This window comes from Pteronotus mesoamericanus, unplaced genomic scaffold (genome assembly GCF_021234165.1).
Source record: "Pteronotus mesoamericanus isolate MK-2021 breed Mesoamerican mustached bat unplaced genomic scaffold, CSHL_Meso_final contig_68, whole genome shotgun sequence".
Taxonomy (NCBI): domain Eukaryota; kingdom Metazoa; phylum Chordata; class Mammalia; order Chiroptera; family Mormoopidae; genus Pteronotus; species Pteronotus mesoamericanus.
Genome location: NW_026555234.1, coordinates 25,041,096 through 25,054,220, shown reverse-complemented (window position 1 = coordinate 25,054,220; position 13,125 = coordinate 25,041,096). Strand labels below are relative to the sequence as shown.

Sequence of the window (13,125 nt, the reverse complement as noted above, 5' to 3'; positions counted from 1 at the left end):
ATCTTCTGTGGATGCAGGGGGACCAATGTTCTGTGTCCCCAGAGTGCTGAAAACAGTACCGAAAAGCTATGACCTAGAAGCAATGGGGGACATTCATTGCTTCCTTCTGTTGACCACAGTGGGCCAGCAGGTGCACACATGACTGGGGATATTTGGGCTGTTTCAGTAAAGATGGAAGCCTGGTGAATGGAAGAATAAATTTCAAGTGATGAGAAGACTGTTTCTGTGAGGGATGGTTTTTCACCTCTTACCTCTAGAGAAAATGAGCACAGTTCTCAAAATACGCAGCTCAGTGATCTGCGGTTGGGAAGTCAGGCTAAAGCTCGTTTAACTGGGAAGTGAAATCAGCGCAGGCACTCGACTGGCTCAAACTGCTGGAGACAAGGTGTCTGTGACCACAAACCCAGGCTGTGTTTTCTCTTCTTCAGATTATGGCCGAACGGAAGAATGCCAAAGCCCTGGCCTGCAGCTCCTTACAGGAAAGGACCAACGTGAACCTTGACGTTCCCTTGCAAGGTAGGTCGGCCGCATCTGCTGTCTTCACAGTGACGCTCTCCATCCTAGCTGAGAACCAGAGGGTCTCAGATCGTTCCCTGGAGCTTCTCGCCTCTGCGAAACCGCACTCCGCACAACCAGCACGTGCTGAGTGTGCAAGCCTGCCCTTCCATCCCGCGGAATTGTTTTGTGTCAAAGGAATTAGGCATAAAGGGCCAAGATGTGGTTTGTTGTTGGTCAAGACTGAAGAATACTATGCTTAGTGGTTTTCTAACTCATTGCAGCCTGAGGTGAGGACCACACCTAATGCATAGGAAGCAGAAAGCTGTTACTTAAGGCGTATCAAAGAGACAATAGCAGCTTTAGATTCCACTTCCTTCTTTCTAATGTGTTTCTCCCTACAAATGAAAGTTGAATGGGATTTTGACTAACAGAACAAGTGCCTCACAGACCTCTAGAAAGAGGACAGCGTGGCACTGGGAGTGCGTCCCGATGACACGGAGTCAGGGCTGCTTTTCATGCATGTGTTGGAACCACAGAGAACGATGTGTTGCTTTTATTCCCTGTAGTAGATTTTCCAACACCAAAGACTGAGCTGGTGCAGAAGTTCCATGTGCAGTACCTGGGCATGTTACCTGTAGACAAACCAGTCGGTACGTGAAACACATGTCTTTCCACTTTGCGGGTGTTTGGGAGCTCATAGAAGGTGGTGGCCTTCCCAGAAGGGTGGGTCTAGTGTGTTACCCCCTCTCTACTTACACTGTCACCAGCCAGAGCCCTCAGTCCTGATCAGAAGAGCAACGAGGACAGGCTAAGCTGCTCTGGCATTTGATCCCTAGAATATAGGGACTTGAATAAAGCGGGCACTTATTTCTCGTTCGCCCAGCATCCCAGAGAACCATGATCCAAGGCCTCTTCGTTCTCAGACGGGGCTCCCCCCTGGGGCCAGCGTACCTGCCGCAGTCCCTGTCAGCTGGTTGCCGGGGGCAGGGGGGGCAGGGCTGAGGGAGCCCTCCTGCTCTCCTTTCAAGCTGTGACCCAGAAGCAGCTACACGGCAGTGAGCTCACACCCCAGGGGCCGGACTTGCTGAACTGGGCTGTAGCCAGCTGCGAGGAAGCCAGGAAACATAGCCTTTCCCTGGGCAGACAAGGCTGCGGGTCACTGAGAACCCTCAGCGTTCCTGGGGGGAATGTGCAGTGACGCAGCTGCTTTGGGAAACAGCCTGGCAGTTCCTCGAAAGGTTCGATGTAGAGTTAGCATTTGACCCGGAAGTTATGCTTCTAAGCGTATACCCCAGTGAAATGGGAACATTCATCCACTCAAAAATGCATGCATGAATGTTCACAGCAGCATTATTAATAGTCAAAAAGTAGAAATAACCCAGATGTCCATCAACTGGCAAATGGATAAACAAAATGTGATGCTGTCACGCAACAGAATGTTATTTGGCAAGAAAAAGGAGTGAAGTACTGGCACCCGCTGCAACATGGATGAACCTCAACAATGTCATGCTAAATGAAAGAAGCCAGTCACAAAGGACCACATACTCTATGATTCCACTTGTGTGAAAGGTCCAGAAGAGGCAGATGTCTAGAGAGAGAACTTAAGCTATTGCCCAGGGCTGCGGGGCTGGGAGGAATGGGGGTGATGCTTAAAATGTACAGGGTTTCTTTTTGGGCTGATGAAAATGTTCTAAAGTCAATTGTGGTGATGGTTGTACACCTTGGTGAATACACGAAAAACCATTGAATTATACACTTTAAATGAGTGAACTGCATGTTATGTGGATTATATCTCAGTGAAGTTGTTACCCCATTCCCCCAAAAACCAGCTGTGGGAACACCCAGGGAAAGTGCCCCGTTGAATAGCTCATACAGCTTGTGTCAGGTGCCGCCCATGCCTGGCCTCGTTTGAGTAAGAAACTAAAGGGGCGAGGGATTGGGTTACTCTGGAGGATGCCGGCTCCTGTCGGGCCTGCTATCCCAAGGCTCCGTGCTTAGGAGCACACGGACGCGGTTGGCTTGAGTGCCATTCACACACTCAGGGCTGGGGAACCTGAGAGAGAGAGAGAGAGAGAGAAAGGAGCACAAGGCCCCGTTAGGCCATCACACACAGTGCATCTCAAAGTTCTCATGATCTTTCTGCTGAAAACACTGACGTTTTATTTTTTTTTAAGCAAACGTGAGAAATGAAGTGTCCTCTAGGGCTATTAAAAAAAAAAAAAGGACCAGCCTGGATATAGCTATTACTGGGTGATTGGGCCCCCTTTGGAGAGTGATAAATAGCTTTAGGACCTTTTCAGTTATTTCTTCAATCCAATCAGGAATGGATACCCTGAACAATGCCATAGAAAGTCTAATGACCTCATCCAACAAGGAGGACTGGCCATCGGTGAACATGAACGTGGCTGATGCTACCGTGACTGTCATCAGTGAAAAGGTGAGAAGGATCGGAGACGTAGTTGGCCCATCTGGGTTACTGTGAGGTTTTGGACACAGTACTCTTCCTTGAAACTTAGACATGCAGCCAGGGCTTAACCTCTGGGGAGCTGTGCTTGCTTAGGATTAAAGTAGCCTACATTTAAAAAAAAAAAGAAAAAAAGTTGCCCTTTGTGTCTGGATCTATGCATGCCTTTGCTTTCCTCTGGATTCATAAGCTCCTATTTTAGTGCTGCTGATTCCTTCTTCCTCGTACGCCCTAGGGCGTACAGTCATCTGCTCGAGGCGACTGGATGCCACTAGCATAACTCGCTGATAGCTTGGTTCTCTGGCCACTCGCACTCCGGGCTCCAGTATTGACTGGGCTGTGTTGTCGGGTTGGGGCGCAACAGATGCTTCTGTTATGGATGGTCCTCTGGTTTGATAGTAGCAGGGGCCAGTGGTTGTCTTGAGAGAGGCCAGCATTAGCCTTAACTCAAATTATCCCAAGTCTGTGGTTGAAGACACTGAGACACAGGGAGGCTCAGTAACTGCCCAAGGGCACAGAGCTGAAAGGAGCAGGGCCAGGATCTGAACACAGCCCGCCTGGCTCCAAACTCTTCACCACTTCCCTGCCTCTCTGAAGCACGTGGCTTCTGTCGGGTGGCGTGGAAAGACCACAAGTCCTTGGCCTGCTCTTCCGTCCACAGGCAGGTCACCTTCAAGCCCAGGTCACCTTCTAAAGGAAAGTGAGATGCTCACTGACCTTTCCTGCCTCGGTGTCTGCAAGTGCCACTCCAGTGCTGCTCACCTTGGCGCAACCCAGATTCCAACTTAAACGTCATCTCTCCCAAGAAAACTTACCAGCCTCTCAGACCAGCTTAGTTGGCCTGTTACCAATCCCACAGCAGCTGAGTGACTACTTAATAAGTTAAGATGCGAATGGTCCAGATGTTGATGTGCTGGACATACTTGTTAATTTAAAAATTGCATATGGTTGCTGCAAAGGATGTGGTATTCGTAAGGATTAATTCTAAACAGTTCTTCACACTGCATCATTTGGACACCAAATGGTTTGTAAAAAACAAAAAAAGATTTGGCAGCTTTTTGTTTTACACGGTTTTAGATAGAAGTATGACTCAGCATGCTGTTCAGCTTGGGGGGAAGAGCTGGATGGGGAGAGATTCCGTGGTCCCTTTTCTCTGGGTGCCGTGAGGCTTCCAGTGGGCTCGCCCGGGCAGACAGGCTTTGAGCCACTGGGTGGGCAAGATGTAAGACATGTACATGACTTCATCCCGTCCTCAGTGAACTTGCAGGTGCGGAGCATAGCGGACAGGGGGCAGCCCACACACCACGGTTGCCTGTGGTGCAGAGCAAGATCAAAGGCAGTGAGACGCACCTGCAGCAATGAGGGCCTTGCCAGTCACTTGGAGAAGCTTGCCTGTCTCGAAAAATACAAGTTCTTCCTAAATTCCATCTGGCTGTGTATTTTTTTAATCCTCTTGGTGACCAGTCAAAGCTTGAATCTATGATTTAAGGTCTGAATGTGTTGGTGATGGCTGCCCAGCTCCCCAGAGAGAGTGGCTACTGAACAACGTGTCTTTCAGAATGAAGAGGAAATCTTAGTGGAATGTCGTGTGCGATTTCTGTCCTTCATGGGCGTCGGGAAGGATATCCACACCTTTGCCTTCATCATGGACACTGGGAACCAGCACTTTGAGTGCCACGTCTTCTGGTGCGAGCCGAACGCCGGGAATGTGTCCGAGGCGGTGCAGGCCGCCTGCATGGTGAGTGGCCCGCTGCAGGGGCTCCTTCGGCCTGTGCTCCCCTGCTTGTGTTTCGTGTGCTGTAAGTTAGAGCAGGGTTATAGATTTAAAAGGAGACAAGTCTAATCTTGACAGTAATGCTTTACTGCATAACACTCATCCCTGTCGGCAGAATCAGTTATGATGAACAGTTTGCCCTGGCAAGCAGCGAGGACGCCTGCAAGAAGCAGGGCCGGTGGAGCCCAATTTTGTAGAGACTCCAATAACGTTGAAAAGGTCAATCTTTGAAACCACAGGTCTGGGGACTCTCAGTTCTTGATCCCTGATTAGTTTCAGGATGTGATCAGGAAATGCTGGTCATGCATGAGCTGGTGCTGTTTGGCACCACTGGAGTACTTCAATGTCGTTTATTGAAGGTGACTTTTATTTCAGATAGTTGGTTTATGTCCATTGTTCTTTCATATTTTATTTACTTTGTATCTATTAATTCAATTCTTACAACAATCCTGTTGGGTAGTTGTTTTATCTATCAGAAAACAGAGGCTCAGGGGAAGGGGGGGCCCCTGGGCACGGTGGGTGACAGAGCCTGGGTGCTCTGGGTGACCAAGCCAGTGCTCTTGGCATCGTGTGTGATTGCAGACAAAAATGTTTTGTCATTCGTTCTGCAAATATCCTTTGAGCGCCGATGATGCTGGGCTCTGATAAAGTTCTAGTAAAAATGAATTATGTGAACATAAGCGTCAAACCTGACGCCTGGTCTGTTCTAGCAACAGCAGGTTGGGTTGGTGGAACCAAGGGAAAGGATGCAAGGTCCATGTTAAGAAGTGCCCATAATGGCACGCCAGGGTGTTTATCTTCAGCAAAGGCTGGGAAGCGGGAAAGTGGATTGACCATAGTAGGTTTTAAAAGTGTAACTTGAGAACCAAAGAAAAAAGAAGTGGAAGATGGGTTGAAAGGACAAGGCTGCGGTGGGGAGGTCAACCAGGAGGCCAGGTGACTGGGCAGATGAGAGCTGCAGAGCACCTGACCCAGGAGCGTGGCAGCGAGCACCGCGGTCGGGAGCAGACGGCCTGAGCCGCTGCGGAGAATCGCCTGGCTGGGGGATGGCGGATGCTGCATGTGAAGCGTCTGTGCTTCATTGCATTCAGTCCACCATTTACGGGCTGGACTATGGAAGTTCGAGTAGGACTAAGGAAGGATCCTTGCTTTATGGAGCTCAGGCATATGGAGGAGATACATAAAAAGATCCTGGTAGTGTAGAAAGTGTTATAACTGAAAGTGTAAAACTGCACTGGATTGAGAAGTGACTGGGAAGGACAAGTGGAGGCCCTGCAAATGGATCACTTACGAAGTCTGACAGTAAAGGGTAAGTAGCTCAAAGCACAGCATCAAGGGGTTTGCTCATTTGCTTTAGGATGGGGAAGATCGGTGCATTTTTTTAGGCTCAGGGAAATGAACCAGTAAAGCTGGATTGAAATGGGGACACACACACACACGCACACACGCGCGTGCGCGCATTTGGGGGCAAGATCTTGATGGTAGATTAGGAGCCAGGGAGCAGCACGGCAGTTGCTTAGCCTGCTAATTGGGTTAGCACAGTAAATTTCAACCTTATTCATCTCATGGCACAAATAAGCTAATTAATGAAATATATTTGCCTGACAAAAAAGTAGGTATAATTTTGATTCACTCACAATTGGATGGCTATTGTTATGTTGGCTGTTGTCATTTTTTATTTGACACTCTAAGGGAAAAGAGGTCAGTGCCCCTGACTAAATAGTCACATACCGCGTGTTTTAAAAAGTCTTGTGGCACATCACTTAAAAATCGCTGGGTTAGAGTGACTGTGAGACTGGCCAGGAGGAGATGCTGTAATCGAAGAGCAGGTGGAGTTTAGAGACGCTGAGGGAAGTTCTGTGGTTTACATACAGCGCATCGCTAGGTTAAGGAGGTGGATGGCAGATGGCCAAGGTGGGGAGTAAGAAAAGAGAGCTGGTTGACTTTTATCATAAAAGACCCCTTTGAAAGCGAGAAGGAAGGAGGGAGAAGGGAAGGGAAGACCTGGTGGTGTGCACTCGTTATATGTGTGCCCTTGTACCACTTCCCTTCGTCAGAGTGTACAAGTCCCCCATGTCCTTTGGAGCCAGGAGTCTGCATTGAAAGGAGCAGAGCTGGGCAGAGGGAGCAAGGTGGACCTCCTGACCAGGCGTGGGAGGCCGCGGAGGGATGCAGGGGCTACGTGGGGAAAGCAGAGAACCGGCGCGTTCAGCCAAGCAGAAAGGGAGGACGACTGTTTAGGTATTTCATGAAATTGCAAATGATCATAACAGATGGTTTTAGTCATAAAACAAAGGGCTTTCAGCTTTAATTATACATTTTAAATGCTGATGACAATTAAATTATTAGCTTTATCACTGGTTACAGTTCGTTTTCTGATTCCCAGCCCCATTCTGTAGCTTGGCAGCAATTTTGTACTCATTCGCGCACTATTTTACTGGTACTGGGGCAGCCTGCTAAAGTGGCCCAACCAGCCCTGGAAGAGGCATGTTGACAAAAATCAAACTTTTCTCAACACTCGGAAGCCAGCAGTTCTAACTCAGAGGCTTGCCTCTTGATACACATGGGTGTGATTCTCTATCTGAAATATCTCTGCACCCTGGCCGGGTGCCTGAGTTGGTTTGAGCACCATCCTGTACAGGAAGAGGTGGTAGGTTCAATCCCCGGTGAGGGTGCATGCAGGAGGCAACTGATTTGTGTCTCTCTCACATTGATCTTTCTCTCTCTCACTCCCCCCACCTTCCCCTCTTTCTAAAATCAATAAAATCATATCCTCAGGTGAGGATTTAAAATATATATATGCATTGTACCATCTCATATGTCTGAGATGTTAACACATTCTTTTGATACTTGTTAGGCCTGTTTTGCAGCTGTGTGGTAGAGGCCCAGCTGAAAATATTTTGGTGAAACTTAGAATAAGACTGAGAGGGACTCTTAGTGAAATTCATCAGGTGCAGTTTTGACTCATGCTGGACACACCTACTTAGCATTGGGAAGTCCCAGCCCAGTGTACCATGTTGCCACAAGTGCCCATTTATAACGCCTTTGGATGCGTGTGGTCTGGGTTGTGATGCAGATCTAGCAAGACACCTTACGCAGAGGAAACACGCGAGGAACCATTTTTCGTATGACTGGGCTGGAAGCGGCTGGCTGTGTGGTGGCGGTGGGCCATGACAGAACGTTGTGACCAAGAGTCTTGCTGTAGATAGTTTGTTCCTCAGGGGGACACATCTGCCTGTTTCATAACTATGCTAAGGAATGTATTAATATTTAAGTGGATTTTTAAAAAACCAGCCGTGGAATTATTTTCAAGTGCCTGGATTAGGAAAAAACATTTGATAAATTTTAACCTTTTTATCTAATCATGAAAAATTATGTCTTTGCATTAAGACAAAAGTAGGCAGATTGTGTTATAGTTCTGAAGGATGGAAACTGTGATGCCAATACTAATGGATTTTTAAAAATTAATCCATTAAGATTTAGACTTGTATAAAAAATGTGTCCCGAAATCTGTTCATTAGTCATTCTTTTTTAATTAAAGCAGGAAATAGGGGAGAGAAGCAGCATTTATGAATGCCTTCTGCATTGACAGGCCTATTTTAGGCTTTCTACAAGTATTCCTTAATCATAAGCAATCGCCATTCTTCAGCCATTCTGCAGTTGAAGAAACTGAGGCTCAGAGGTTATATGACTTAGAGTCACTCGCGTGGTTCCGAAGCCTGGGGGAGAGCCTAGATCCACACGGTGCCTCTCTGCCATGCTGCCTCTCAGTAGCTGTGAGCGCTTGCCCCCGTACACGTCTCTGGGAAAACCTTAACCTCTCCCCCAATCCTTTTTCTTCTTAGTTTGAAGAATATCCATCTTTGCTTTAATACAAAAGCAGGTATATTGTGTTGTTATATTTCTGAAGGATAAGAAACTGCTCATGTTACCAGTACTCATGGATTTTTAAAAAATTAATCCATTCGATTTAGACTTGCTCTGTGACTATGAGGTATGTGAATTGCAGCCTGTCAATACAGAGGACAATAAAGGGTGGAAATGAAGAAAAAGAGGGCAAAAGCCAAAGCACTGTTCTGGAGCCTCACGGCCTTTTAAGAAAATTTAAAACACCCTAAGAAAAAAATTACTAAAATCTTGGATTCATGTTTGGGAGCTAGGTCTTTAATTTTTTTGGAGTAAATGCACTGGTGATTAATTAAAATCACATTAAACGAGAAGGATGATTATATTATTAACCACCGAAACCACGTTCTGTTTTATTTCAGTTGCGATACCAGAAGTGCTTGGTAGCCAGGCCACCTTCACAGAAAGTTCGGCCACCTCCTCCGCCAGCGGACTCAGTGACCAGAAGAGTCACAACCAATGTAAAACGCGGGGTCTTATCCCTCATTGACACTTTGAAACAGAAACGCCCTGTCACAGAAACACCATAGCTGCATATGGTAAAGGATTCCGTAATACTCACCTGAAGGTTGAAGAGCTACACTAAAGAAGATGAACTGATATCCGGCCTTCCATTCGGTTGCTGATGCTTTGTCTTCAGAGAACTTATCCTTAACCAAACAGTGTTAGACAAGCATGTTCTCTCGTCTTGCCACCGTCATGTGATATGAAAAGAAGCATGACTAATTTTTTTTGCTGTAAGTTACACCATGAGCAGTGGAAGGTCTTTTTCTTCTTGTAAATATCGTGAACATTACTTAACTTCACACACACAGAGAAGAATGTGGCCACACCCCTCCTAATGAACTGATGCTGAGTCCTTGGAGTGATTGATGCCTGAATTAGGTTCGTCATCTTCTTGACTGGATCTGTCACAACAACTTTTAAGTCCTACAGCACTTTGCCCTGTTTTCAACATTGGAGTGGACACTGTATACCACATGCCATTGAAATGCTATAAAAATAGGATGATGAGTTTTTGTTTTAGTTACTCATAATGTTGAACCTTTTGGTTGACAAAATTGGCTGTTGGCATCAGTGCGGAGACCACCTGGCGGCTTTCCTTGACGAGCTCTGACACACAGGCACCGTTTCATGTCTACAGCTGTTGTGGGGTATTGGAAAAAGGGAAACTTCAAAATTGAAAACAGGCCAAATTTCAGAAATTAAAATCAAACAAAAATAGCCTTTCTTTTCAGATGGTTTTCAAACTGATTGAGAAAAAGAGAGATTTACAAAGTCATAATGCATTTTGGGTGGGACATCCTCAAACTTCTGCCTTATATTGTACAATGCAGCTAGAGAATTGAAGTTCACTAGGGCCGTTCTCTACATAAACAACATGAAATGAAATATTCCTTGTAAGCCTTTTATCCTTAGTTCAATAATTAGCCATATGCAATTTGCATTTGAGAAAATGTCATCTGTATTTTAGATTGTCACCATGATGTTATTTTCTTGGTCCACCTCCTAAGTAAACGTTCTGCTAGGGTTCTGCATCTAGCTCAGTCTTCCCCTAATGCTTTTTGTCCAGGAAGCTGTCTGTCCATCATGTATTTTCCATGGCAACAAATTGCATTAAATTGAACCTGCTTGAATTTTTGTATTTACTATTAGAATTTGTTGGACCCCACTAGATACACTTTTAAATTTATATTTTTTTGTTACATTTTCAAGAGTAAAAAATTTCATATCAAAGCAAAATTTACATAAGGGCAATGTACTATTTAATAAGTTTCCCAAAACAAGCGCTTTCCTGCTTCTCCGTCTAGATATGAAACTTCGCTTTAAGATTCACAGACTTAGACCCTTAGATCCATTGTTTTCCAAGTGAATTTGCTAAGGAGATCAATCTAAACTTTAGTCTTGTTTACTTTTAATGTCAGAATTAACACTTTACAACATCTGGTGATCAAAATAACTGCTTTATGTTTATCTGCTACGTACTTATCAGACGGTTTTCACATTCTTATCACATTTGAGCCTTATAAGGTAAAGAAGGTACTAAACACATTTGAGAAATAAAAACATAAAGTACCAAGACACTCAGTCCCCTAGCCTCAGGTCTCACAAAGTTAGGACCCACACTTACCAACTCCCAGTTTTAAGTTACGCTGCTTCCACTCCCACGAGGAGGCTTTACGTGTTCCTCTCGGCATATCCAGTTACTGTCCAGAAATGTTAGAATTTCCTGTATAGGCAGGGAATATGTCCAAATTCCTGACACAGTGGTAAGAATTGCAAACCCTTGCTTTCTCTCAGTCCAGGACTATTTTCGTGCAGCGCGCTCAGAGATGTTGTAGAGGACAGGAGTCTATGTGCAGTACAGCCTGTTCAACCCACGAGATTTTCCAGAGATGATGGGTCCTGGGGTAGAGGCCTTCTACCTCCGTTCTCTTAGAATTCTGGAATTGTTGCTAACACCCTGGTGTTAGCAAAAAAAGATGCCACTCTAGACATGAGTTACACTTCTCACCAGCCTGTATACTTCTATCTGAAGTAACCAATACCACCTTAAGAAGTTACTGCATTAAGAAAATTCTCTCTGTGCCCTATGAAAGCTGTTTGAAATTCAGTCATGATCATCTTCCGTCTTGATGTCCACGGTGAAACATTTTAGAATGATACCCTTCAAAATTCTGATCAACTAATACACTGTTATGTTGGAAATCTCTACCGGCACCCCCTGTTCATTTTTTAAGGCATATGTTTGTTTTCAGGATTAAGAATACTGAGCTAGCTTTCAGTAGCAAACTGATTTATATATGCAATTACTAGGATACATTAAGATGAACGATAGCCTCTACATATTGAAAACCTTACTGCAGATACTTTGTTTTGAAAATAGCTTTGCATACTAAATGCGATTTTGTAAAAATAATTATGTTAAACAGTATGTTCACTTTCTGCCATGGCCAAAAAGTATGTCTGAAAGTATGTGTGTATTTTTTTGTGAAAGGATGCCAGTGTTTTACCTGATGTTGCAGTGACACTTCAGTTACCTATGCATTCTTCATGTCTGTGACTCGGTAAACAGGCAGCCACGCTCACTATGCCTTGTATGTCTTATCATTTTTTTAATTAACTTGTTAAATACAGCTTAAAATATTTTTATTTATTCTATTTTTACTGAAATATACTGCATTATTGTGTTAATGTATTATCTTTACTGGATATTATCTCAGTGAACTATATACTTTGCCTAAAAGGTGGTTTTGTAATGATTTGTAGTCACATTTTTATTGGAATATGTAGAAGAAAAGGCAAAAAGCTTAAAGCTCCTTTTATTTTTTAAAAGCAGCCAGATAGACACAGACTCGCCACCTCATATACGTGCTCCTTGGCAGCATCAAGGGGAATGGCCAACATGCCTATGGCTTAACTTTTTACTTTGCAAATGAAAGCGCTGCTTGGTGCTTCACTTTTATATCTTCCACAACATGTGTGGTCTCATCTAAAAGATAAACACATGTCCCCCTGCCCTTTGTTTCCACCCACAGCTAATTAGAACCATTGTTTTTTGTTTGTGTCTTACTGCATGAAGGGACATTAGATTCATTTCCATTAAAATAAGTTCTTGCTGATAACCTGTTGGCACTGCTACGTTTTTTAAAAATCCACTTTATGATTTTATGATGGTCATTGGTATGATTATTCTACAGAAGGTCATTTACTAAAAGCCCTATACTTTTACTCCTTTTCTTGTATGACACACTCATTTTCATAAGTGTTGCACCCAACACAAATTCAAGATTTCATAAACAACATGAAGGACATTTCCCTCATATTTGCACAATTAACCTAGTAAAACTCTTCACTCTCTGGTTTGCCAGGCTTACTTACCCTAGCACACAGCTGACAGGTGTATTATAGAGCCAGTAAAATGAAGTTTATTTCAGCTTCAGGGAAAAGATACTGCTCACACCTCCTCAGTGAGAGCACCCCCTGCCACCCAAAGCAGCTCATTTATCCTGAAAGAACATTTGGTTTTGCTTTCTGCCCATTTTGCTGTTGACCACTTTTACACATTTAAATGTACTATGTTGTGAGAATAAACTTAGCTGCATAAAGTGTTTGACTCATTCATCTGACATCTCAAGTCATATATGTAGGAATAGAAATACAACTCTAGTGTCTTTAGTCATTTTATTTTCAGATTATTCTTACCTCAAATTATTTCAGTGATGTGGGATTTACCTTTGATTACTTACTGCATATTTCCACCTGGTAAGAACTAGAATGAACCTGACATCAAAGTGAAGAATAGAGCCCTGGCTGGTGTGGCTCAGTGTGCTTAGTGCCAGCCTGCAAAGCTAAGTGTCACTGGTTCGATTCCTAGTCAGGGCACATGCCTGGGTTGAGGGCCAGGTCCCCATTTGAGGGCAGGTGAGAAGCAACACCACATTGATGTTTCCCTCTCTTTCTCCCTCCTTTCCCCTCTCTC

General features: G+C 44.5%; 1 protein-coding gene across 15 annotated transcripts in view; it reads left to right on the top strand.

Moving 5' to 3' along the window:
• APBB2 (amyloid beta precursor protein binding family B member 2) overlaps positions 1–12,719 on the top strand; it is a 318,370-nt gene extending 305,651 nt beyond the window's left edge. For 13 of the 15 annotated variants that reach the window (XM_054582096.1, XM_054582094.1, XM_054582095.1 and 10 more), the window contains 5 exons: positions 429–516; positions 1,065–1,148; positions 2,820–2,935; positions 4,521–4,700; positions 9,005–12,719. In XM_054582096.1, the coding sequence (XP_054438071.1) occupies positions 429–516; positions 1,065–1,148; positions 2,820–2,935; positions 4,521–4,700; positions 9,005–9,172 (636 nt within the window). In that variant the 3' untranslated portion in view covers positions 9,173–12,719. The remainder of the gene's footprint in view (positions 1–428; positions 517–1,064; positions 1,149–2,819; positions 2,936–4,520; positions 4,701–9,004) is intronic. The other 2 variants (XM_054582097.1, XM_054582090.1) reach the window with 1 other exon arrangement.
• Positions 12,720–13,125: the final 406 nt, after the last annotated feature.